This window comes from Sycon ciliatum, chromosome 7 (genome assembly GCF_964019385.1).
Source record: "Sycon ciliatum chromosome 7, ocSycCili1.1, whole genome shotgun sequence".
Lineage (NCBI taxonomy): Eukaryota > Metazoa > Porifera > Calcarea > Leucosolenida > Sycettidae > Sycon > Sycon ciliatum.
In genome coordinates, this window is record NC_088649.1 from 5,248,047 (window position 1) to 5,273,567 (window position 25,521).

Sequence of the window (25,521 nt, forward strand, 5' to 3'; positions counted from 1 at the left end):
AGTTTCTACCCAAACCTGAAGATCAAAAACGAACGCCCCCTTAGAGATCGCAAGTTTCTGTGGGGGTCAACAATAAGAGAGTGATAATTGTTATGATTTCTTGGTTTTCCATATTAGACTGTTTTCACGGCCATTTTAGCTCTCTCGACTGTGTTCACAGCCATTTTTAGCTCGTTTTCTTCTGGTTGAGGTTGAGGTTGCGCTTGTACTTGTGTTTGTCACAGTTTGGCCGTACAAGAGGCTTGGTAGTTCAAAAAAAAAAGAAAAAAAAAGATAATAGCCAATAGAATCCCGCGCTGGATTGATATTCATTATTCACTGGGTTCACTTAGTACCGTACCTACGGTGCACCCTGCATTGGCATGCACCGACCCCCTCTCGATTTGATGCAATGCATCTTGCCGCTGGTGTCCTTTCGATCAGAAACCCAGCGACAAAATGCACTACACAGAACCGCGAGAGGGTGGGAGCAAGCCAATGCAGAGTGCACCGTCGGCACAGTAAAAGTGAAGCACTCGCCTGAACTGAGAGAACTATCTATACTTACCTCCGCGACTCCGTCCAAAACCAGATCCCACACAAACAAACAACGAACTCCAATCACTATTCAACTCAACACTACGACACAAAGGAGACTTCGAAGTGCATTTGTTCTCATTTGTTTGTTTGTGTGTTTGTTTGTTTGTGTCACGCCTGGCGCTATCCGTATCTGACGGCAAAAAAGCATAGGATGTTATAAATTTTTCAATTCTCCTATTTTTTCAGGCATATCCTGGGATTCGAACCCGCACTATCGCCCTACATGCATTCCCCCGTACACTTCGCATTCATACCCATTCTTCCAAGTTGCTTCACGTTATTATCTTGCATGTGAAAGCCCTATTTGAATATTGCGGGCAGCTGTATGTGGCCAGCTGTGTTTGATGGTACGGTTCGGTACGGGAGACGGTGTCGTATTACCCTCGATCGTACCTGTCCCGTAACTATCCCCTACCGTACCGTGCCAGAAAGACGGCTGGACACAATGCATATTCAAATAGGGCTTTCAAATGCAAGATCACAATGTGAAACAACTTGGAAGAATTAGTATGTATGCGAAGTGTATCGGGGGATGCATGCAGGGCATGCGATAGTGCGGGTTCGAATCCCAGGTTATGTCTTAAAAAAAGGAATTTTTTAAAGAATTTATAACATCCCTATGCTTTTTTTTGTCTAGGTCATCAAGGCAAAAAAGCATAGCGTAGGGCCCTGAGCTTCCAAGCTCTCTCGTTGGCGATGGTGCCATCGTGAGAATAAGGAATTCAGAATTCAGAACAACAACAACGACTCCTTACCACTGCGGGTGAGGCTCTGCTCGGACTTGGCCGACCTCTCCTTGCCGCGTTTCTTCTTCTTGCCGCCGCCGTTCTTCACTATGGGTTGCTGGTCATGTTGCACGCTGCTCTTCGCAGGGCCGCTGAACTCCTGTCGCTGCTGTCGTCCTCGTCGATGGAGGATACTGGCAATGGCAATGGTGATGAAGACTAAAGAGAGCCCCACTCCGCCAGTCAGTAGTACGGGCTGTGTCAGGAAGCTCTCCAGGGTGAGGTCCTTGTCGTTGACTGCAACGCAGGATTGCACGTGCACACACGAGCACACATACATGCGCGCACACACATACACACGCACACACACACATCGGTAACCCGTGAACGCAACGACAAGCGAGTTGCCACATGCTGAGTCCGAATAACAAGGGTCATGGGATTGTGCATACTATTACATGTCCCACAAACAATAATACTTGAAGTAGAATGTCATACAGCAAGTTGCAGTTGTGTATGTTGTATAATCCATATCATGCCTGTCATGATTGTCTGAAGCTACTGTCTGTGTTGTGGTTGACTTCACTCCTTAGTGCTATTGACTGGCTTTTTGTACCATACCTATTGTTGTCTAGAGGCATACTGTCTAGCCTTCCCCTAGTGCGCTTATTGATACACAATCCAGCTGTCCGGCAGCTCTCCTTCCACCGCTCTCTATCTGCTATACTGTTCTTCACACTCTATAAGTTTGTGTCTTCTTTACAATAAAATCAGTTCAGTGACTGGCAAGTTCGAGATCACAACAGTGTGCAATGAAACCTGTCAAGGCGATCAGTCGGAAAATGGCGACCACTCGGATAAGGCGACCACCTATCCCAGAAGACCACTGCAACAAGGACCAAGGGATGCTCCTTCCTGTAAAATGACCCTGGATAAGGAGACCACCTGGTAACAGAGACACGTTTTGAAGGTCCCTTGAGCGGTGGTCTTAGGCAAGTTTCACTGTAGAGTAAAACCTTCAAGGGATGCTATTCCAGTCAAATAACCCTGGATAAGGAGACCACCTGGTAACAGAGACCACCTTTTGAAGGTCCCTTGAGCGGTGGTCGTCTTAGACAGGTTTCACTGTATATGTTATGGCTACGTCATAGTCTTCTGGCGATTACATCATAGTCTCCTGATGGCTACGTCATAGTCTTCTGGTGATTACATCATAGTCTCCTGATGGCTACGTCATAGTCTTCTGGTGATTACATCATAGTCTCCTGATGGCTACGTCATAGTCTTCTGGTGATTACATCATAGTCTCCTGATGGCTACGTCATAGTCTTCTGGTGATTACATCATAGTCTCCTGATGGCTACGTCATAGTCTTCTGGTGATTACATCATAGTCTCCTGATGGCTACGTCATAGTCTTCTGGTGATTACATCATAGTCTCCTGATGGCTACGTCATAGTCTTCTGGTGATTACATCATAGTCTCCTGATGGCTACGTCATAGTCTTCTGGTGATTACATCATAGTCTCCTGATGGCTACGTCATAGTCTTCTGGTGATTACATCATAGTTCCTGGTGATTACATTATGGTCTTCTGATGGTCACGTCATACAGTAGACTCGTACGCCCAAGAACGTGGCGCCCAAGAACGTCCAGGCTGGAAATCTAAGAACGCCCCAGCCTGGATTTAAGAACGAACTCATGATCTTGTCCGAGTACACGAAAAAAAAGTCCGCAACCACAAACTCTTGTCGAGTCCTCGCGAAAACATCACCCAGTGCAGCGCTACATACTACACGTGCATGTAAAGTGTACAACCGGTACATGTAGCGCAAAGTGCATTGTACATGAGCGTCACGGGTCATGTTGGACGCGTAAGAACGCGAAATAAGAACGTAGCATGGGGCGCTGAAAAATAAGAACTTTGCTAGGCTGGCCCTCTGAAACCGCGTTCTTGGGCGTACGAGTCTACTGTAGTCTCCTGGTGATTGCATCATAGTCTCCTGGTGATTACATCATAGTCCCTTGGTGATTACATCATAGTCTCCTGATGATGGCTGTACAATGTATAATGTATGATGTGAATCCCCGGAGTAGAGACAGTTGCGACTGATGTATCCCCGGGACCCTCTGTGTCACAAGGCTCTGCCGTGCTGCAGTTGCACCAAGAACAATGACCACGCTTTGCACACGCCGACTTTCTCCTTTTACTACTCACAGGCGCTCTCGGCAAGGAAGAGGACATTCCGCTTGGCCATCCCGGAGCCGCGCGAGTTGCTGGCGTTGCAGACGTACAGGCCAGCAGCGATGCGTAGGTCCATGGCCGCCGCTCCCTGGCCCACCGTGATGTTAGTACTGAAGTCAATAGACAGCATGCTGACCGTTGACACGTGTGTTTTCTGTCAAACAAACAAACAAACAAACAAACAAACAAACGAACGAACGAACGGAAAAGACGGCAATTGTCACTATTAAACTCGGATGGAGAGTCGAGGATTAAAATTAAGAAGAGAGTACAGTCGTCCCTCTCTAATCCGGCACCTTTTGCAATGGCATTTTCTGCTGGATAAACAAGGGTGCTGGATTATGAAATCCTGCCCTCCAACCCGGCCCACATGTTATCATACATGTTTGTGTCGTGCGTCAAAACGTAGGGATTTTCTGTGTCAAACCAAGGACTTTGTGGAATGCATGTCTATAAGTTCAGGGCTGGTATTTGGGATCACAAAACGGGAACACGTCAGAGGCCATCTTGAATCACGCTACGTCATCAGATACCCGCACGTGATGCGGGGCCGCGAGATCGCGACTGCGCAAAAGTGTACTTGCCAGTGCAGTCTTTGACCTAGCTGCAAGTGCAAGTGCTAGTTTTTATTTTATTTATTTTTTGGTGGTGCTTGAACTAGTTCGAACTGCTTCCCTTCGACTTTCTTTGACAGAGCGGGTGCTGTTAGGGTTTCCTGTTGTCAGTTTGTATCCACCACCGGTCTTGTATGTCAGTGCTTGTACAAGGAGGTGTTCAGTAGTTATTTTCAGTCCGCACCATGGATCGCATCCAGGGTAGGAAATCGCACTCTGACCGGCTTGATTAACCCGAGTCGAGAAAGAAGCGAACTAGTGGCCATTTCGGCTCAGTATCATGGCCAGCTGGACGTAGATCAGATCGCCCCGAGGTCGAACAAACCGACAGTAGTCCTGAAATCCTTGACCTCGCAGAACATTGACGATGTGGAGCGCGGTGTTCAAGAACAAGGAACCATGGTAATAATTGGATTCGCTCCAGAAAAATTATTCTCGTGGTTCCCGGTTCCTTTCCCAATATTTCCTATGGTCTGGATACGTGCATCACGCTGAAGCCTAGATGAATCAGATTGTAAGTCAGTCTTCTCTCTAGCTCAAAATTTTACGATTATGTTATCAGTGAACAATAAAAGCAAAGGACACAGTGCAACAAATGGAAAATGCACGTCTCCTTCTTTTCCTTGCCGTACCGCCGTGCGCACTGCATGCACTGTCACAGTCTGCAGTTCTGACCGGAAGGTGTCTTCCGTTTGTGAAAGAACCAGCGCAAGTCGCGCGTGGCGCGGCGTCCTTCAAAACGACACAAGTGAGCTCCACATGAGCCGATTTTGACAATCGATGGCTCAAAATTTTCAGTAGGAGATGCTCCATACTTTCACCGAAGCGAATTTCGCCAAAACGATCCTAGAGGTGGGACACGTTTACCGAGTTTGAGGGTGTTATTTGAGGTCTAAATTGCGAAAATCAAAAAATCCTTCGGTGAATCCCTTTGCCCACATCTGAACTCGGTGCCTGCAAAATCTCAGCCTGCTAGAGAGAACTGTGGCTCACTTGCGTGGATTTGAACAGGCCAGAGTCGACGCGAAGTACGGCAAGATTCACTGTACACAGCATGGTGTGACACATGTCACGTGAACCAAGATGGCGCCCACGTGTTTCTGTGCAAGTACTAGCCCTGAAGTTATACACTTAGGAATATCTTATGTACTGGCATGGGATATTCCCAAGTGTATGTTGCATGTGTTGTGTATGTTACAATGGTCCCTGACAGTCTGCGATGTACAACTGCTGGATTAGAAAATCGAATTATATACAGTTTGAGTGATTTGTTGCAGAAAATCGCTGCTGGAGGCGGAATTCAAGTGCCGGATTAAAGCGTAGAAAATGAACTGAAAAAATCCGTTTTGCCAGAAAGTGTGCTGGTTTGCAAGGGTGCTGGATAAACAAGTGCCGGATTAGAGAGGGACCACTGTACCAACAGTTTACGCCCAGTTGTCCAGAACTGGCAATTATAAGCTTGATATTGATGAGTCATAACGTGCAACAGTTAGCATAATAAGGCCCGTTGTGGCGCTGACATTCAACAAGTATTGTTATTATCAAGAGTCCATAACCCCAAGAGTGTGTAACTCTGTACGTGGGGATCTGCGCGGCGGAATTCCAAAATTACGTCAAAAACGACGCACACGTTCGTTGCGCTTGTACTACTCCCTGGTTCCAAGCACCGCGGAATGCGGAGTTTTGTACAGCTGTGCCTCAGTGGCATTACGTAATGTTGGAACTCCGCCGTGCAGTGGGCCTACACCAGCCAGACCTCAGTTGCTCACTCTTGGGGTTATAGACTTTTGTTATTAGTGATGTGTAAACGAACCATGAATTTTACGAACTGTGGTCGACACAATACAGTCAGACCGCGCATAACCGCACACATCCGTTTTCCACACAAATATCCGGATAGGCGAGGGAACCGGATAATCGAACACCGGTTATGTTGCATGCATGCCATATGCTGTAAATCTGTAACCAGCTATTTTCTTCCGGATGGCGAGGGATCCGGATAAAAGAGGACCGGATAAGAGAGGACCGGATAAGAGAGGACCGGATAAGCGAGGTCTGACTGTACAGTGTACAGGGTAGCAACACTCACCGACATCGTGACGCGAACACCGGTGTTGGGGACCACCACGCCGTACGGACCCTCCCAGACTATCTCGCCGCGCACCACTCCCAGGAAGGAGCAGCTCAGAGTCACGTGCGCGCCATACGGAATGGAGACCGTGTCCACTTCGGGCGACGATCGTGCCAAAATCGGAACAACTAGACGGAGAGAAACACATGGGACAAGGAGCACAGCATCAGTCAAATGTCATGAGTTAGATACAGAATAGGTTTTACGCCTCCATCGCATGCTGTACAAGAAGAAATATTCGTCGGCAATTATATTCCGTCATTTTCGTCCAGAGAATTTCGGACTGCCAATCGGAATTTAATGTAAGGCTATGTCGATTTGTCTGGCCTTTCAATAAGAGCCAACATCCATGGGCGAAAATTTACACCAGACAAACTGCCTTTCTTTGGAGTTGGGTGAAATTACTCACTGACCACTATATAAGCAGAAATATTCGTCTGTAATTTAATTTCGTCTTTTTCGTCCAAGGAGCTTTTGGACTAAATTAAATGCCGGGCTAATGTCTATGTTTCCCAGCTTTTCAATGCACTCTTGGACGAAATTTAGAACGGAACAAACTCCCTTCCTTTGGAGTTGGACGAAATTTAGAACGGAACAAACTCTCTTCCTTTGGAGTTGGACGAAATTATTGACCGATGAAATTTCTGCCCGTAAAGTACATTTTCTGCGTATACAGTGACCAAATGGATCAGCCATGTTGGTTCTGGCACAGTGAATCTCTGGGCTCGACGGGTCACACGCCGTCAGCCATTTCGTTTTTCACTGCCAAATATGGCACATACGCGTTCAACACAAACAGTCACGTGACGCACAGGCAAACCAATGGTAATCAAAATATGCTCGGCTGTTACCCAGAGTTTTGCGTACAGTAATGTCGAGTTTAAAAGGCCAGGCTTATCCTGTGGAAGACAATGGTCCACAGATAATAGTCAGGAGAAAACGTCATGGAATTTCATTTCCAAATCAAACAACGCTCAAAGCGGCAAGGGTTTTTCTCGAGCACTCCAGAGTTTTCAACAAGTTAATTAGGAGCGACTTTGTAGGCGTAGTTTTGTGACATCCCCCTGTTCGACTTGCAACTGCAATACTGTAAAAGCCATATAATTATATAACGACTTCGTTATATAATTATATGGCTTTTACAGTTTGTGAAATCGGATGTGTCCACCGCACATGCTGATTGTTCTGATGTTAGTTCTGATAAGTATGAGTCGTCCATTGCTAGTCATTTGCTTGAGCATCCTGATTGTCGTGCTGTGTATTCAGATGTTTGTTTTTCGATTGTGTCACGTGTACGCAGTGCTAGATTGCTGAATGTTTTGGAAGCTGTATACATCCACACAAAGAAACCCAACCTTTGCAAGCAGAAACAAATCAAATTCACACTTAGGCTGTTAGGTAGGTCGTCAAAACCTCGTTAGTTACATGTATGTCCAGTGGTTGTCTCTTGTTGTCGCACTACATGTCACGCGTATTGAGTTTTCTCGCATTTGCACCTTTGTGTCATTATTGCAATTTTCGCTGTTTACTTTAGCTATCTTCTTTCTTTTTTTGCGCTGTTTTACCACCTTCTTACTGTATTTAATCCACTGTTCCTGTTCCTTTTCCCTTGCCTGTATTTCACCTGACGAGCAGGCTTGAAAGTATACTTGTGAAGACAAAAACTTTCAAGATGTTTGTAATGAGCCTGAAGTGTGTCCTTTTTATGAGTATTATCGCATTTTTGTCTCAGAGGAAACTATATAACGAAGTGCTAACTCTAACGAGTTAACGAGGAGAAATCTGTCGTTAAAATAGAAATTGTTATACAGAAATCGATACATATACTGTCCTTTTGAGCGTTGAGAATGAGTGAGAATCGTTACCTTTGGTACACGTAAACTAGTCAATTTTGGGAGATCGTTATACATGCGCCTCGTTAGAATAATGGCTTTAACAATACTGCGACTGGTTAAGTCGTCGAATGACGCTTTGTCAGAACAATCACCGTCTGAAAGCACGACATTGTGGGACTGCAGGAATTTTAGGATTTGAAAACCAGATGGATTCTACGGCATTACCACATGGAGAATGAACTAATAAAACAGACGACTCATTACGGAGGATTAGCAAGACGAAATTCGCATTCGCGTTCGCAAACATTTTTCAGTTCGCGAACTGGATTGCAAACTTTCGCATTTTTCGCTCGGAAAGTAGTCGGAACACGAATCGCGGATTCGTGTCAGGGCAGTCATAAATTTACCACGCTGTACTGTCTGTACATAATGTACGTCGTGTCAACGTCATGCATGTGCTGTTTGCTAATCCTTCTCATAACGCGAATTCCGTCACTGAGTTCGACTTTCCTTGGAGAGCAAACGCGAACGCGAATTTCGTCTTGCTAATCCTCTGTATTTATCGACATCTCGACAGAAGTTTTTCTTTGCAGCAAGATAATGACAATCGCTTTTGAGGAGCCTCCTGGTAAGACATAGGCAGTTTGTAGAGCATTACAGTCGCTCTCGTACGCATTCGATGTTCATGCCAGTTTTCTACAACTATATTGACCTGAAAAAGACGAAAATAGTATGGACCCGCTGGGGTGGGCATTTGCAGTGAAGTGGGCGTTTGCAGCGAAGTGGGCGTTTGCAGCGGACTTTACAGTGCAGGCAGAAAATTTAGTCGGTGAATACTGATTGTGTCCAAATCCAAAGAAAGGGAGTTTGTCCGGTTGAAAATTTAGTCATGGACCATAATAAAAAAATAAAATAAAGTAGTCTATATATGTCACATGGAAAAGCTGCACAAATAGACATTAGTCCGGCAATACACTTCGTCCGAAAACTCCTCGGACGAAAAAGACAAAAATACTTCCTCCGTATACAAAAACTTCGTGACTTTTTTTGAACGGTGTTTTTGAGCAAGAATCTGCTCAACAAACGGCGCCAAAGGCTGTCATCGACAACGCACGTCAATGTCGAGGTTAGTTTTGTTGATCCCGAACAGATTCTCCACGGACGCCATGCGTGTGAGGACGTTGCCGACAGAAACTCAAGAGTCAAATTAAAAAAACTAACATTTTCTTGCTCGAAACTGACACAGTGATGAAGTGTAGCTCGTGGCTGGAACACGAGTCACGCGGCACTCGCTGCCTTGAAACTGGCCAGGCTCGTACTTGCAGTGCGCGGCCCCATAGATCTACGCAGCGTGAGAACATAGATTTGTTTCGCTCGCACGGCAAGATGAAACATTTCAGTCGTCGTGCAACCAGCGCAGACTCAGGATCAGAATGTCGATGGCCTGGCTTTCTTCGCCTCTCTCCAGTCAGACGTATCCTTTGTCGCCAAGGGGGATTGCAAGGACCTCCTCGAAGCCATTGTAGAATGCTTGGAAGGATTATCCTGGCAAGAAAATGCGAACCGTGTGGATGTGCTTGTACGACTCGTTTCACGGCATAATGGAGGTCGCGGGTTGGAACGACTGAATATAGTCGACACCGATTCGTACACAGGTCTAGAGATGAAGAGGACGTAGCCAAAGTCCAGCGCCGGATCATCACTGCAGGTGACAAGAATCTGAACGAAATGCGTGCGGAAGCAGCGACTGTTGGCGATGCGGAGTCCGCGTCGTCAGGAGACAAGAATCTGAACGAAATGCGTGCGGAAGCAGCGACTGTTGGCGATGCGGAGTCCGCGTCATCAGGAGACAATGACATGAGCGACAAACTCTGAAAAAACTCAATCTCATCCGTCTGAGTTGCTTTTTTCTTTGCATATAGCTTGTAAATAGGTTAGACAATGCCACGAGTGTTATTCCGAGTCAAACGGATCAATTCCAGAGCTGTGCGCAGCTTTCAAATAAAAGTCACGAAGTTTTTGTATACGGAGGAAGTAAATTTCAGACAAAAATTTCTGCTTGATCATCAGTACAGTAAAATTTTATGATTCTAAATCAAGTGAGCTGCGTGGCTCAATTGTCAACAGATGCGTTGACCTCATGCAATGAGTGATATGCGAACTGTCATTATTATTATTATTATTTCTCCTTTATTCACTTCTTTCGAAGGCGATAAGCCAGACCCACCGGGAAATATTTCCATGGGTGGGACAGCAAAAAGAAAGTGAAAAAACAAAAACAAAAATAAATAAATAAATAAAACCTAAAAACCAAAGGGACAAGAACTAGTTGAAGGAAGAGGAAGAAAGGAAAGAAACTCAATCCGAACTCCAACATCAAAACAATAATAAAGAATTTGCAGCGACAGGCAAAAATACATCAACCAATGAAGGGAGTAGTAACAAAGGAAATATCAGTCTTTATCAGTCGTTATTCAAGTCTCTTAGCTATTGAACATGCAAACGCAGCAGAGGTGCATCTACATGTTAAGGATAGTTCTCAGTATTTTAATCGAACCTTGTATAGCCTCCTGTTGCACAATAGCCAGGTCTCCTCCCTGCACAGTCCGAAGGCATTGAGGAGTCTCCCCCACCAAGCCTCCCAGGGCACCGACAACCACAGGGACCACGTCAACCTGGTTGAGGGACCAAATCCTCGAAATCTCCCGCTTCAAATCATAATATTTCGAGCGCTTTTCAGCCATTTTCTTATTGATGTTGTTCTCACCAGGAACGCTGATGTCTATAATGTAGGCGATGCGCTCCTTGTCATCAACAAGGAGCAGATCGGGCCTGTTTGCTGATAGTTTCAGGTCAGTTGGGACCGAATACTCCCAATAGAGGCGATACTGATTACTCTTGACCAATGCCTTGAGCTGGTGGTCGAATCGTGAAGCACCAGTAGGTAGACCTCGTGCTTTACACATTTCGAAGTGCACATACTTTACTATCCGGTTATGTCGTTCAATGTAACTGGTCCGAGCAAGAACTGGGCAGGCACTGACAATGTGGTCAATTGTTTCTAAGCTGCCCTTGCAAAGCCTGCAATTGGCATCAGTTCGAGGAATTGACTTCATTATGGCGTATTGGTAATTTTTCGTTTTGAGGGATTGGTCTTGTGCTGCCATAATCATGCCTTCAGTTGAAGGTTTCAGTGTCCTTGTCCTTGATTTCAACCACATGAAGGTAAGCTCCTTATCTAGGCGATTCTCCTCCAATCGGCTCCAATATCTCCCATGCAGCGGCATAGTGGAAAGTGTTTTGGATTTTCGCTCAGCGCACGCTTGTTTAATGGTATGCTTATTGGGTAAAGCTGGTCCAGCTGCTGGCAGATCCAAACTCGACAGGAACTTAGCGGCCTTTGCAGTTATTGAGTGGCTTTTTGTTGTAGGTTTTTGTTGATGATACTGATAAAGCAGGCTTATTCTGTCTATTGGGCTGGTACTCATGTAGCGGGCCAGGCCACACATGCTCCGGCCATGCATATCCTCACAAGAGACCAAGCCCCGGCCTCCATCTCCCCTCTTCATGTAGAGCCTGTTGACTGAGGCTTTGGGGTGGTGAAATCCAGACGCAGTCAAGGCTGATCTTGTCACTCGATCTGTGGTCTTGATTTCAGCCTCGGTCCAATTTACGATTCCATAACTATATGTCATAACCGGCAGAGCATACGTATTGATGGCCTTGATCATGTTTCGCGCATTCAATCCACTGTTAAGAAGCAAATACAATCTCTTTTTGTATTCTGCAGTGAGTTGCGTCTTGAGCTTCGGGTGAGGTATCATGGCTGCTTGCACTACTCCAAGGTACTTGTATGTTTCATTGAGTCGTAGCGACTCTGCAATGGTCTCATCGCCAACCTGGATAGAGCATCCTTCATCTGGTTTTCCTCTCCTGACGTGCAGCACGGCACACTTGGCCGGGTTGAGATTCATGCCGATGTCATCACCAACGCCACACACGGTAGACACGAGGGTAGTCACATCCTTTGTAGTTTTCCCATAGAGTTTAATGTCGTCCATGTACCAAGAGTGATTGATAGACAACTCGGCGTCTCTGCAGCTGACTCTGTATCCCAAAGGCAATAGGTTGAGCTCAAAACTGATTGGGTTTAGCGCCAGGCAAAACAGTAACGGGGATAATGTGTCACCTTGAAATATGCCTCTTCTTATTGAAATGTTGCCGGTAGTGACCCTGCATCTTCCCTGGTCGCATATGTGCATTGTCGTTCTCCAGTTCCGCATGCTACGAGCAATAGTTGTGACCAAAGACGGGTGGAATCGATACATCGTCAAAGCATGTAGAATCCATTCATGCGACACACTATCAAATGCTTTTTTGAAGTCCAGGTATGCCATGACCAGATTTCGCCCTTTCGTATGGGCATCCTCCAGAATCATCTTATCCACCATCAGGTGCTCCTTGCAACCAAGGCCAGCTGCTGCACAACCGCGCTGCTCCGTTGCAAGTATTTCATGTTGATTGATGTGCTGCCACATAATCTTCGATATGGCGGCGGTAAAGAGCTTGTACTGTATCGGAAGACACGTAATTGGTCTATAATCTTTGGGCATTGCCGAAGGTGGAGAAGTCTTAGGAAGGAGAGTAGTAGCGCCAGACGTCAACCATCCCGGAATGTCACTGTGGCCATCTATCACCCTCTGGAAGGCTCTCCGAAGGTAAGAGTGCAGGCTTGTCAGGCTTGTTATTATTATTATTATTATTATTATTATTTATTAACTGGTTTTGAGGGAAAGAGACAAACGGGAAAAGTCTGAAGAAAAAATTGACCGTCACCACCAGGACTCGAACCAGGGACCCTCGCTTGTAGCCAGCGATGCTCTAACCACTGAGCTATGGTGTAGTCGTCATCCAAGCAGAGACCGTTCAACGTTTTCCCCAGACTTATTATTATTATTATTATTCAAACAGTAGTTTGGAGGCGGTGGGAAAAACAGTTTCGTAATACGTATTCGCATGCAACGACGCAAATCCACACAATTCAGTAGACACTTTTTCTATCAAACGTTTTCTCGTGGACTCGTGGAAGGTCTAAGTTACATCTTGCTGTGTTAGAAGCTCTGTATATTCGTAAACTAGATCCAGAACTATGTGTACAGAAGGAGAATGTGTTATCGTTGCAGTTGTTTGGTGTCACACCTCGTGAAAGTGTGACAAGTGTTCCCTGATGTGTTCAACGTGTTTGTCTACAACTTGCAGCTGTTTGTTTTTGAGTTTTTAACACTTTAATCATTTTTAACACCTATGTTGAAGTGTTGACTTTTTCTTTCTTTCATTCTCTATATAGTTATGTGTTTTTCTAATTTCCAACATTCCCTGTACTATCCTGAAGAGAAGGGAAAGAAAACGTTTGATAGAAAAAGTGTCTACTGAATTGTGTGGATTTGCGTCGTTGCATGCGAATACGTATTATTATTATTATTATTATTATTATTAAATCAAGTGCCACAGCAAGCAGTGTCTCAGTTCCTATACGGTAGCTTACAGTCCATTCATCGGAAACAGTCCCGCTTTTGAAAGTCCGATTTGGGCCGAATTGAGGATCAAAAACCCACTTTAAATCTCAAAATCTGGGTTTGGGATCTGCTTCTCCATACATTTTCCCATGGCATACCTGTCCTAATTTTGTAAAACCTGGCTGAATTTCTATTTCCCTGTTCTTGGACTTTTCTGCCCTCGAATGGGACAAGGAGTAAATGCACGCTTCACACAATGCAGGATGTACTGTTGTTTTCACGATATCTACAACTATGTGCGGGAGACACCAAAAAGTTAGGGTGCCAGTTTCCAATGAACGGACTGTAGGCCTACTCACCATCGCAGTTCTCGTCTGCAGTCTGCAGCTGCCGGTCAGGACAAACGCAGATGTTGGAGGCCTTCTCAGGAATGCACTGAGCTTCCTTGGAGCAGCCATTATCGGCAAGGAGACAGGGATTCACCTCTGATCACACACATCAAACAGGAATAGCAAGCGCAAGACAACGTGCTAGCAACGCCCCAAACTGGCTTAGAAAAACACAACAGACATGGACAGCACCTCTTTCTTGTAAGGCAAGCAGAAGAAAGAATGCTAGCAATGATCCAAGTGGCTTTAATAGGAGCTTGCATCACTCAAGAGTCAAGATGCGCATGGCTAGTAGATAAGCTAGAGCTCAGCATTGCCATTGGGGTTTCCCTTCGGTGTGTGAACTTGGGGACTTCGCCATTGGGGTGCACTCTTTTTGGTTCATGAATCTAGTCAATTTTTAGGGACAATGAATGGGTCACAAGATGTTGGCTATTTTGCTCCCCTGCTCACACGTCATGTACACTTTGCGCTCACAATAGGGTTCACATGACAACGTGGGAAATGAATTCAAATGATTTATTGTCCAATAGAGAAGTTCCGGAGTACGATTTTTCGTGCCAAAATCTGTAGAGGCGCTACGGATCTTTTATACGCCGTTTTCGAGCAGTGAAATGTTCCGGAGTATGGAACTTATGTGTTTGCCATCATTGCCTAGGTTACGATCGCAAACACGTCACATTCCCGCGCTATGCCTTTTTATTTTGAAAATGTGTACCGAAATCAAAACTTCCCGCGAAAAATCGATGTTTCTCGTACCAAATTTGTACGCGAAAAATCTTTCTGCACCCGATGACGCAAAATCTCCATACGAAACATGGTTCGTATGAAAGCCAGTCCACACGGATTCTCCGTGCCGAAAAATCGAATGGAGCACGCCTCGAAAAAATCCGTAGAGCCCACACGGATTTTGGCACGGAAAATCGTACCCGGCACCTCTCTAATGTCTATGCAGTGCAGTTGTCATCATGTACTGCTGATTCGACAAGTAATCATACAAAAGGATTCATCAGATTCACAACTGGCTTCGTCTCTTTGTGTGATAACACGCACGGTTTCCGTCCGACTAAGTTCTTTTGTATATTCGTATTTAATGCGCGTGGCTTACCCAGGGGCTCTAGCTATTGTAGTTCAATGCAATCAAAGAAACCAATTCAGTCAAAGATCTGCAAGTTGTAATATTACGACTCACCCGCACAGCCTCCCGACACTGTCTTCCCTGTTCCAATGTATCCACGAGCACATGAGCAGGTGAAGCTACCAACAGTGTTTGTGCATACAGCATGGTGTGCATCACACGGCGGCGGTCCAGCAGAGCTCACAACATTGCATTCATCCACATCTGAAGGTGGCAGAAAGTGTGTGTGTGTGTGTCCACATGTGTGTGTGTGTGTGTGTGTGTGTCCACATGTGTGTGTGTGTGTGTGTGTGTGTGTGTGTGTGTGTGTGTGTGTGTGTGTGTGTGTGTGTGTGTGTGTGTGTGTGTGTGTGTGTGTGTGTGTGTGTGTGTGTGCGTGTGTGTGTGTGTGTGTGTGAGAGAGAGAGAGAGAGAGAGAGAGAGAGAGATAGAGAGAGAAGGAGGGAGGGAGGGAGGGAGAGAGAGAGAGACAGACAGACAGACAGACAGACAGCAAAGCAGATGTAGAAGGAGAGAGGGAGACAGAGAGGGAGAGAAGAATAGGGAGGGAGAGAAAGGAAAGAGTGGGAGAGAGAGAGAGAGTGTGTGTGTGGAAGAGAGAGAGAGAGAGTGTGTGTGTGGAAGAGAGAGAGTGTGTGTGTGTGGAAGAGAGAGAGTGTGTGTGTGGAAGAGAGAGTGTGTGTGTGTGTGGAAGAGAGCGAGAGGCACAGATAGTACAGACAGAAAATGAGGAAAAGGCTGAGTAGACCCAGGTGCTCGAAGTCCGTACACTTTTACAGTGTGCGTTTGCCGAGCTGAAACTCACACTAGCAATGATCACTTGCCAGAATCCTGCTCGTGGATGGAAGGTATCTTGTCCAAGTTTGTTTTGAGGCCAGGATCGATTGAACCAGGCCATCTTTCGATTCGATCTCTTTCTCTGGAGTTCGCTGATTTTCATATGAAATTTTGGTGTCGCAGAGGGTACTCTAAGTCCGTACTGATCAGAGGTGACTCGAAATACACACATATTTCTGCTAATTGCTAACTTGCAATCCCTCGGTTACGACGAAAGCACCGAAGCGATAATATTATGTTTGGCATGTGCCTCCACCAGTATTTCTTGCAAAAGTATAGTTTGTTGTCGAAATGCAAGCTGTTTTTAGTCGGCTCAGAGAAGAAGCAGCTGCGCTGTGAAAACCGCGGGAAAACAGTGGTGGAGATGCCAGGAGTGTAAACCTTTCTGCAAGGATTGGTGGTTCTCTGTAAATTCTTCTCCTCTGGCCATTCTCAGCTCTAAGCTGGCTCTTGATGATTGAGTGAAGGTCTGTTTGACGCTGTGCCCGTTCGAAATCGGTCTTGGCAAAGTTGATTTTTGCATGAAATGTAACCCAATTTGTATTTCGTATGGACACTCGAAAACCCACTCGCGTGGTATAGGACTTCTGCTTATCGTAGATCCCTGAAAATTGCTACGCGAGGAGAACATACCACACTGTCCCCTCCATAAAATATTTGAGTCGAATACAATAACAGAACATGACATTATGGGCATACGAACTTAGGATACCATGTCCGGACTTCGAGCACCTGGGTCTACTAGCTGAAGAGTATCAAGGAGAAGACTCTACAGTTTCATTCGGCAACATTGGGCTGGTGGATTCACACATTACACAGACAAGACTTGAAGTTCCCTGGTTTCTCATCAGAAGGGGAAAACCCACATTGCTTGTAAGAAGGGGAAACACCACACCGCTTACAAGAAAGGGAAACCCACCACTGCTCACAAGAAGAGGGGAAATCCTACATTGCTTGCAAAAAAACGAGACTAGCATGCTTTCCGGAGTATACCCCGCACTCAGATTTTGTTGTCACGAAATACAGACATCCACCCTGTACATTTGTGTCATTGTTGCCATGTGTACAGGTATCAATAAACTGTTGAACGGTACCTTTCGGCTGTTGAATAATACAAGAAACTAACTCTCTTTCCTCCATGCGCTCTAAAGCCGACCATTGCTACCCTCGGTAGCCATTACTCACATCAATAACTTCAAACAACGAAGGGGTCACGGGTAAAACATTTCCTTCTGACAGCTGTTTCGCCTATCAAAGGCTCGTCAGAGAAGGTGACGAGGTGAGGTGGCTCGTTGTTTGAAGTTATTGGTGTGAGTAATGGCTACCGAGGGTAGCAATGGTCGGCTTTAGAGCGCATGGAGGAGGAGAGTTAGTTTCTTGTATGTGTATAGGTCACGCATTTTCGCTGTTTACTTTAGCTATCTTCTTCTTTGCGCTGTTTTACCACCTCCTTAATCCACTGTTCCTGTTCCTTTTCCCTTGTCTGTATTTCACCTGATGAGAAGGCTTGAACGTGTACTTGCGAAACCAAAAAACTTTCAAGACGTTCGTAAAGAGCCTGAAGTGTGTCCTTTTTATGAGTATTACTGTAAAAGCCATTATTCTAACGAGGCGCATATATAACGATTTCCCAAAATCGACTGGTTTACGTGTACCAAAGGTAACGATTCTCACATATTCTCAACGCTCAATAGGACAGTATATGTATCGATTTCTGTATAACGACTTCTATTTTAACGACAGATTTCTGCTCGTTAACTCGTTAGAGTCAGCACTTCGTTATATATAATTATGGCTTTTACAGTATCGCATTTTTGTCTCAGAGGAAACTGTCTACCAGGTATGTCACGGTTCACTTGACCATGGTAGTATAAGCCATAGTGGCTATTTCTGGGGTGAAGTACCATAGTGGCTATTTCTGGGGTGAAGTACCATAGTGGCTATTTCTGGGGTGAAGTACCATAGTGGCTATTTCTGGGGTGAAGTACCATAGTGGCTATTTCTGGGGTGAAGTACCATAGTGGCTATTTCTGGGGTGAAGTACCATAGTGGCTATTTCTGGGGTGAAGTACCATAGTGGCTATTTCTGGGGTGAAGTACCATAGTGGCTATTTCTGGGGTGAAGTACCATAGTGGCTATTTCTGGGGTGAAGTATGAGTGTTTAAAGTACTGTACAAGCAGAAATATTCGTCTGGAATTTAATTTCGTCTTTTTCGTCCAACGAGCTGTTGGACTACTTCGAAGTAAATTAAATGCTGGACCGATATTAATTTGTCCAGCTTTTCAACACACTCCTATGATCCATGGACGAAATTTACAACCGGACGAACTCCCTTTCTTTGGAGTTGGACGAAAATATTGACCGACGAAATTTTCTGGTTATACAGTACGACTTACACTCGGGAAAATACGGTAAACAGGGGCCGAAAGAGACACATCTAACCGCCGGCTAAAACTTACCTGTACATGAGCTTCCGGTGTAGCCCGGAGCACACACGCACTCATAGGAACCGGCGGTGTTGACGCAGCTCTGTGATGCAGACGTACACACGGCTATCGGCTCGCCATAACCATTGCTGTCGCTCACTGCGCCTGCCTTACACTCGTCCCTGTCCGCGCAGGCGTCTGCCGTGTACGCGTCTTGCTCGTAGCCGCTCCGGCACGCCGTGCAAGTGTAACCGTGCTGCGGCACCTTCCGGTCGACGCAGCCGCGACGCAGGTCGCACGGATTAGTGGCGCAGGAGTCGACGTCCTGCTCGCACAGCCGGCCGGTACGACCTGTACACACAGACACATTCACATTAGGATTGCTGCTGGTGGGGCGGTTGGTGGGATGTAAGGTGGGGGCTGTGGACTTCGAGTCAGGTACACACTCCTTTTTTGGCGGGTTAAAGTCGCAAAGTGGGCGTAAGCAAGAGTAAGATAAGCTCCCAAGAGTGTGCAACTGTGCGTATGCGGTCTCCGACGGCGAGAACTCACATCACGTGTCTCAGGTACGTTTCGTACTACACGTACAAACGAAGGATAGCGTGCGCGCAGTCCGAAAATCTGCAATGATCATGTTTGGAGTTGCATACGCACCCTCACAGTGAGCTTCTGTCAGGCAGTGCTATTTTCATTACCCTGCTGCTCGCTAAAACGAGCTCGAACCGTACAGCAGGACCACTACAGCACGTGATGTGAGTTTTGGGTCCGTCGTCGACGGCGGACCCCAACGAGAGGCTGTCCAGAGTTTCTGCACACTCTTGGGAGCCTGTGTAGAGTAAAACCTGTCAAGGCGATCACTCGGTTAAGGCAACCACCTGTCCCAGAAGACCACTGCAGCCAGGTCCAAGGGATGCTATGTCCAGTCAAATGGCACTGGATGAGGAGGCCACCTGGTAACAGAGACCACATTTTGAAAGTCCCTTGAGCCGTGGTGTTAGACCGGTTTCACCGTGCTCTTGATGCTATGTGCATTACCATGACCTATGTGTGACTATGGTGCATTGCCACATTAACGTAATATCAAGAGTAGATAAACAAGAGTGTGCAACTCGCGGATGGGTTGGCCCACGGCGAACAGGTCGCATGTCAAAACTCAAAACGCATTGATAAGTATACGAAATGTGACAGGTTCGTCTCGACCAGCGCTTGGAGCGATTCTGAAGCTTGTTCTTTTTCGCCCAAGCCATGGAAGGGCTTCCTGGCAACTGCTCGGATTCAACACGAGTGTCGGACATCAAGTAGAGAGCCATTCCACTGCTTCTTTCACCTCCACGCATCCATTCCCATACAAAGTGAACGTGAACTGGGCTTCGCCTGTTCACCAGCGATTCAAAAAATTTCTCGCACGTGACCCCAAAAAGTGACCGTTGGTACAACCTTGAAAAAGCTCTATAGGCAGGAACATGAGCTTGTAGTTGAGCTGCCGGTACGGAATTTGGAAATTGCACATTAGATCCTGCCAAGATGGTATCATGGTGGCATGCGTGCGTCGCCGCGGGATTGGGGTTCACTTATAAGCCCATGCGCTAATGTGTGAGGGTGCTCCTATACCTATACTGTAGTGTCCTGTATTAAAGCCTGTCCTGTATAAAAGCATGTCTTGTATAAAAGCATGTCTTGTATAGAAGCCTGTTCTGAATACAAGCCTGATTTTTTAGATACACTGTCAGCACATAAGCCTGGTTTAGTGTTGACATACATGAATAGAAACCTGACTTGAATAGAAACCTAGCACTCACATCGGCTTATACGGCCGTAAGCACCTGCTTTTATACGCGACATTACGGTAGGCGTTGTTACCCTAATTTCTTCACCTGCTCCCAGCCCCGTGCCATCTCCACACTAAGGCTGTGTTTACATGAGGAGTTTCAACCCGGGTTGAGTTCGACCCGGGTCAGATTTCAACCCGCCATGTGCACAAAATGAATGGCGCGTTTACATGACGCATTGCGCTTGACCCGGGTTGAAATTTCGCCCCGGGTTGATTTCAACCCTCCCCCCAAGGGGAGGGCTGAAACCAACCCGGGTCAAGAAAATCGTACAAACGTACTTCTGTGCGTATCTCGCGCCAGGTTTGAACAGCACTGCAGATGCAAATTCCGCACGAACGGATTCACGTGACCATGCAGGACTGTAGAAGTGGACTTTTGGCGGCATATCAGTATTTGACCCGGGTCAACTGTCTTCATGTAAACGCTCGCCTTTTTTGTCTATCGTACAGACTTTCAACCCGGGCTGAACTCGACCCGGGTTGAAATTTCTCATGTAAAGACAGCCTTATACAATGGACGACGATAACTACATTTAGAAAGACTATATTTATGGCAAGACGACGGAAACACAACTAGACATGACGAGTTCAAGACGAAGACTGCACCACGCGCATCCACCAACACGACGTACACAAAATAGCGCAAACATAGGCGCATGCGCTTTTATGTGCATTGCCGCGCACCGTGACTTACCCGCCGAGCAGAACGTGCACCGGAGCAGTGTGAACTGTTCCACGGCCGTGGCCAGCCGCTCGCACTGCCCGTGGCAGGAGCACAGGGTCAGGCGGAGCGCCTCGTGAGTCTCCCGGCCGTCCGCCGCGTCGACCACGGTAAACGAGACGCTCACGACGCCCGTCTGGTTTCGAACGGCCGGCGTCCACGTGAAGCGCAGCATAGTGGTGCCCTTGCGCTGTATCTGGTACGTGCTGGCGTGCAGTCCCACCACGTTGCAGCGTAGCTCCTGTATGCTGTACGCGGCGATGCCCGTCACCTGCACCTCCACGCTGGCCGCTTGGCCGAGCTGTGCCTGAAGTACTGGTGGTGTGATCTTGATGAGTGGAAGACCCGTCTCTGTACAATAGCAGCAGGGGCACAGGGGGAGATAGAGAACAAGAAAAAGTGGCCGCACGTGATTAGCAGCTCAGACGCAAATATGAAACGGGCTTACCGTGTACGGCACACACAAACGCTAACAGGAACATGTACACACACACACACACGTACACACATACACACATGCCCCCCCCCCCCCGCTACACACACGTACCTATGGTACTCTCCTGCACCGCCAGGGCCGTGTCCTCCTTCTTACTGCTGGCGGCAAACTCCAGGGAGTTCAGTGCCAGACCATCAATGATGCACGGCAGGGATAATCCACAGACCTTCTGTAGATCTGGAGAGGCCTTTGATATGATGTCAGAACTGGTCTGGGTGAGCACGGGGCTATCACTGCTTGGCAGCGGCGGGTTGTAGAACGCATGGCCGTGTTCTTTGGTGTACGCAAACGGACTGCTGCTGCTGTTGTGCTGATCTGTACACACACACACACACACACACACACACACACACACACACACACACACGCGCACGCACACGCACACACACACACACACACACACACACACACACACACACACACACACACACACACACACACACACACACACACAAACATACACACACACACACACACAATGCAAATTTTACAATGTGACAAGGGAGAAATGCACGGGTCACACAATGCAGGATGTACTGTTGTTGTCACAATATCTACCACTGTATGTGCGAGACATAGAAAGTTAAAGGGAAAGTTAAAATCAAATTTTCACCAGTTGTAGTCTTCGGGGTGCTGAGTCGAATGGTCTTGGTCCGAGGAAGCTGAGACGCTCCCTTCCTTCTTTTTTCCCAATCGAACTCGCGCACTTCCACCAAAACTGGGTGACTGCGCCCTACTAGATGGGGATTTGTATGCAAAATGTCACTAAAAGTGCCATGTCGTTCTTATAAAAGCACGGATGACCGCGATTGGCCCATATGTTGTAGTCATTGGGACGCTGAGTCGACTGGTTTTGGTCCGAAAAGGCTGCGATGCAGCGTTCCTCCTTTATTCCCAATCGAACATAGTTGAACAAGCGGTCACGTGCTCCTGGGTGCCCAAATCACCTGGTCACCGCGCCAGCAGGCGACAACTTTCACACCAAGGTTCAACTCGAGTTCAACTCGAGTGACAGGACTGCACCCAAAAAAGGTCAAACACGCTAGTAAGTTGTACCCTGCAGGCACGGTGACCAGGTGACCGGTGTACGGTGTACACTAAAATGGCACCAAATGCCCGGAAATGCTTGCAATTGGCTTCAATTTTAAAAAAATTCTCCCAGGAGGGCCCCGGACCCTCCCCACCCCCCCCCCTTCCATGGCCGCCCCACCGCCAAAGTCGGTGCGACGGGCCTGTGGACCCAACATGGCCGACATGATGCGGACCGTAGATGCTGGGCTTATGTAGAGTTGAAACCAACATGGCTGTCCCCCGTATGATCCTGTGACTAAATTTGTAAAGAAGGTGACCATGTCAGGTGGACAGTGTAGCCAACATGGCCGACATCATGTGACCCATAGATGCTGGGCTAGTGTGGAGTTGGAACCAACATCGCTGTCCCGATGGTCATGTGCCAGATATTATGTAACTAGTGAGCCATGTAACATGGAAATTGTGGGCACAAGTTATGCGATCGAGTCCACCAACTAAACCAGATTTTGAACAGTCAGACGTTCACAATCTAGCACAAAACTAACAAGGATTGTGCACGTCTGACTGTTCAAAATCTGGTTTAGTTGGTGGCATGCTGGCCAACCCTCCCGGTTTTCCCGGGAAAATCCCGGGAAATCAACATTACTCCCGGGGTCCCGGGATTTCAAGCAAACTCCCGGAAAAGTCACAGTTTTGCCTGGTACAGGATTTTCCTGAAAACTCCATGGATTCGCCCCGAATGTCCTGGTTTTTGCAAAAATATCATAAATATGTATGGTGCCCATTCCCACTTCGAACTGTGCACGGCACTTTCAAGACCTGGCCAGCCTGCAGATCTGCAGAGTCGAACGTTTTGTTTGGCGGGAAAAGCTCTTTTTCACTTGTTTTTCGTGCCATCCAAGGATTTTTAAGAGAAATCCAGGGATTCTGCATGTCTTGTCAAGGGATTGAGGTTTCGGTGGTTGGTCAGTATGTGGTGAACTCGATCGCATTACTTGTGCCCACAATTTCCATGTTACAATTTTTTTCCTTGGCTCACCATCTGAGTTCTTTAAAAAATACATGACTGTATAGCACATAAGCCAATGCATTCTACATACGACATTGTCAAATGATGGGGCACAGCACGGCGCGTCTTACAGCTGCTAGCGGCTGCCTTGAACACTGCCATGACGTCGGCGAGATCCAGTTTGGGATGAAGGCGGTCGATGGTGTACAGTCCATGCACTCGGCTAACCACACTTGCAGACACTACACAAAGCCAAAACAAAGGCATACAAACATCACGCCAGGCTTGAAAACGTTGCTTACAATCAAGTGTGGCAGCCTACCTATGTGACTATATTGAAATAATATGGCTCAATAAAACTGTGATACAGTCAGATCTCGCTTAACCGCTCACATCCGTTTTCCACAAAATATCCGAATTTATTTTTTTATTTTATTTTTTTACTATGTTCACATAACCAGCTCGAAAAGAATAAGGAAAGACAATGGTACGGAGACTAGGACAAACTGACAAGTAATGAGCAGGCGCTGTGCCTAGACGCAGCAGTGATGGTGGGGCATTGGGATAGGCGAGGGAACCGGATAAGCCAACACACATACTGTATGTATTAATGACACGTGCTGTAAATCGGTAACCAACGATGTTCTTCCGGATGGCGACGGATCCGGATAAAAAGAGAACCGGAAAAGCGAGGTCTGATTGCACAACAAACGCTCCTCCTCCATTCGCTCTAAAGCCGACCATTGCTACCATCGGTAGCCATTACTCACACACCAAAAATTTCAAACAACGAAGGGGTCACGGATAAAACATTTCCTTCTGACAGCTGTTTCGCCTATCAAAGGCTCTTCAGAGTAGGTGATACTGGATGTTGTAATAAATTGACATGGCAAAATCACACATGGCTCAAACGTGAAGGGGGGGGGGGGGGGAGTGTGACTTATAAACGAGTGTGACTTCACTTATAGTCAGGGAAATACAGTAGGGTTTCTGCTCGACTGTGGTGGTCACAGAAGAACCTTACCTTGAAAGCTGGCTGAGAGAATTTGTCTGTTCAGGACCTCCACACTGCAGCTGGCTATGGCAATAGACACGACGAGGGTGTTGCCGTTGCTGGTGAAAGCGAGAGCTGGATGTTGACCGTCTTGCACAGCACCGGTGATGTCCGAGCCGTTGTAGAGCACGGACAGCTTGCCTGCGCCGGTCACGGATACGATGTATGCGCTGATGCTGTCATCTGTGAGAGACGACGTTGAGCATTGCAATGCATGGATTACAATTGAACACAAGCACACAGAGACAGACAGACAGACACACAAACACACACACACAAACACACATGCGTGCACGTGCAAACACACACACACACGCACGCGCACACACACACACACACACACACACACACACACACACACAACTACTATAGCATGACTGCCCCATAGGGCCACGTCACTCCCTTGTGACAGGGACACACACACACACACTCACACTCACATGAACACACACACACACACACACACACACACTCACACACACACACACACACATACACACACACACACACACACACACACACACACACACACACACACAAACACGAACGTGAACACAGACGCAGATGCAGACACATAGACACAGAGACAGAGCCAAGGCGAAACGAACGCAAGATTCGGGAAAAGTCAAACAAACCCAAGAACACCACCGGCAACAACAACAACAACAACAACAAGATGAGTAAATACACTCAACCATAGCCAGCACACCAGCACACATGCAGATACCATAGCCAGCACACACGCAGATACCGTAGCCAGCACACCAGCACACATGCAGATACCATAGCCAGCATACCAGCACACATGCAGATACCATAGCCAGCACACAAGCACACATGCAGATACCATAGCCAGCACACCAGCACACATGCAGATACCATAGCCAGCACACCAGCACACACGCAGATACCATAGCCAGCATCAAGAGTACATGAAAACC

General features: G+C 46.9%; 1 protein-coding gene across 1 annotated transcript in view; it reads right to left on the bottom strand.

Annotated features, from left to right (window-relative positions):
* The window catches only part of LOC135820795 (mucin-like protein), a 38,802-nt gene that overhangs the window by 4,977 nt on the left and 8,304 nt on the right, over window positions 1–25,521 (bottom strand). The window contains exons 5-14 of the mRNA XM_065333839.1: window positions 24,551–24,763; window positions 23,658–23,768; window positions 21,537–21,800; window positions 20,963–21,340; window positions 18,471–18,788; window positions 15,227–15,376; window positions 14,005–14,130; window positions 6,253–6,422; window positions 3,523–3,703; window positions 1,335–1,601 (exon numbers count right to left, since the gene is read on the bottom strand). Of these exons, the coding sequence (XP_065189911.1) occupies window positions 1,335–1,601; window positions 3,523–3,703; window positions 6,253–6,422; window positions 14,005–14,130; window positions 15,227–15,376; window positions 18,471–18,788; window positions 20,963–21,340; window positions 21,537–21,800; window positions 23,658–23,768; window positions 24,551–24,763 (2,178 nt within the window). The remainder of the gene's footprint in view (window positions 1–1,334; window positions 1,602–3,522; window positions 3,704–6,252; window positions 6,423–14,004; window positions 14,131–15,226; window positions 15,377–18,470; window positions 18,789–20,962; window positions 21,341–21,536; window positions 21,801–23,657; window positions 23,769–24,550; window positions 24,764–25,521) is intronic.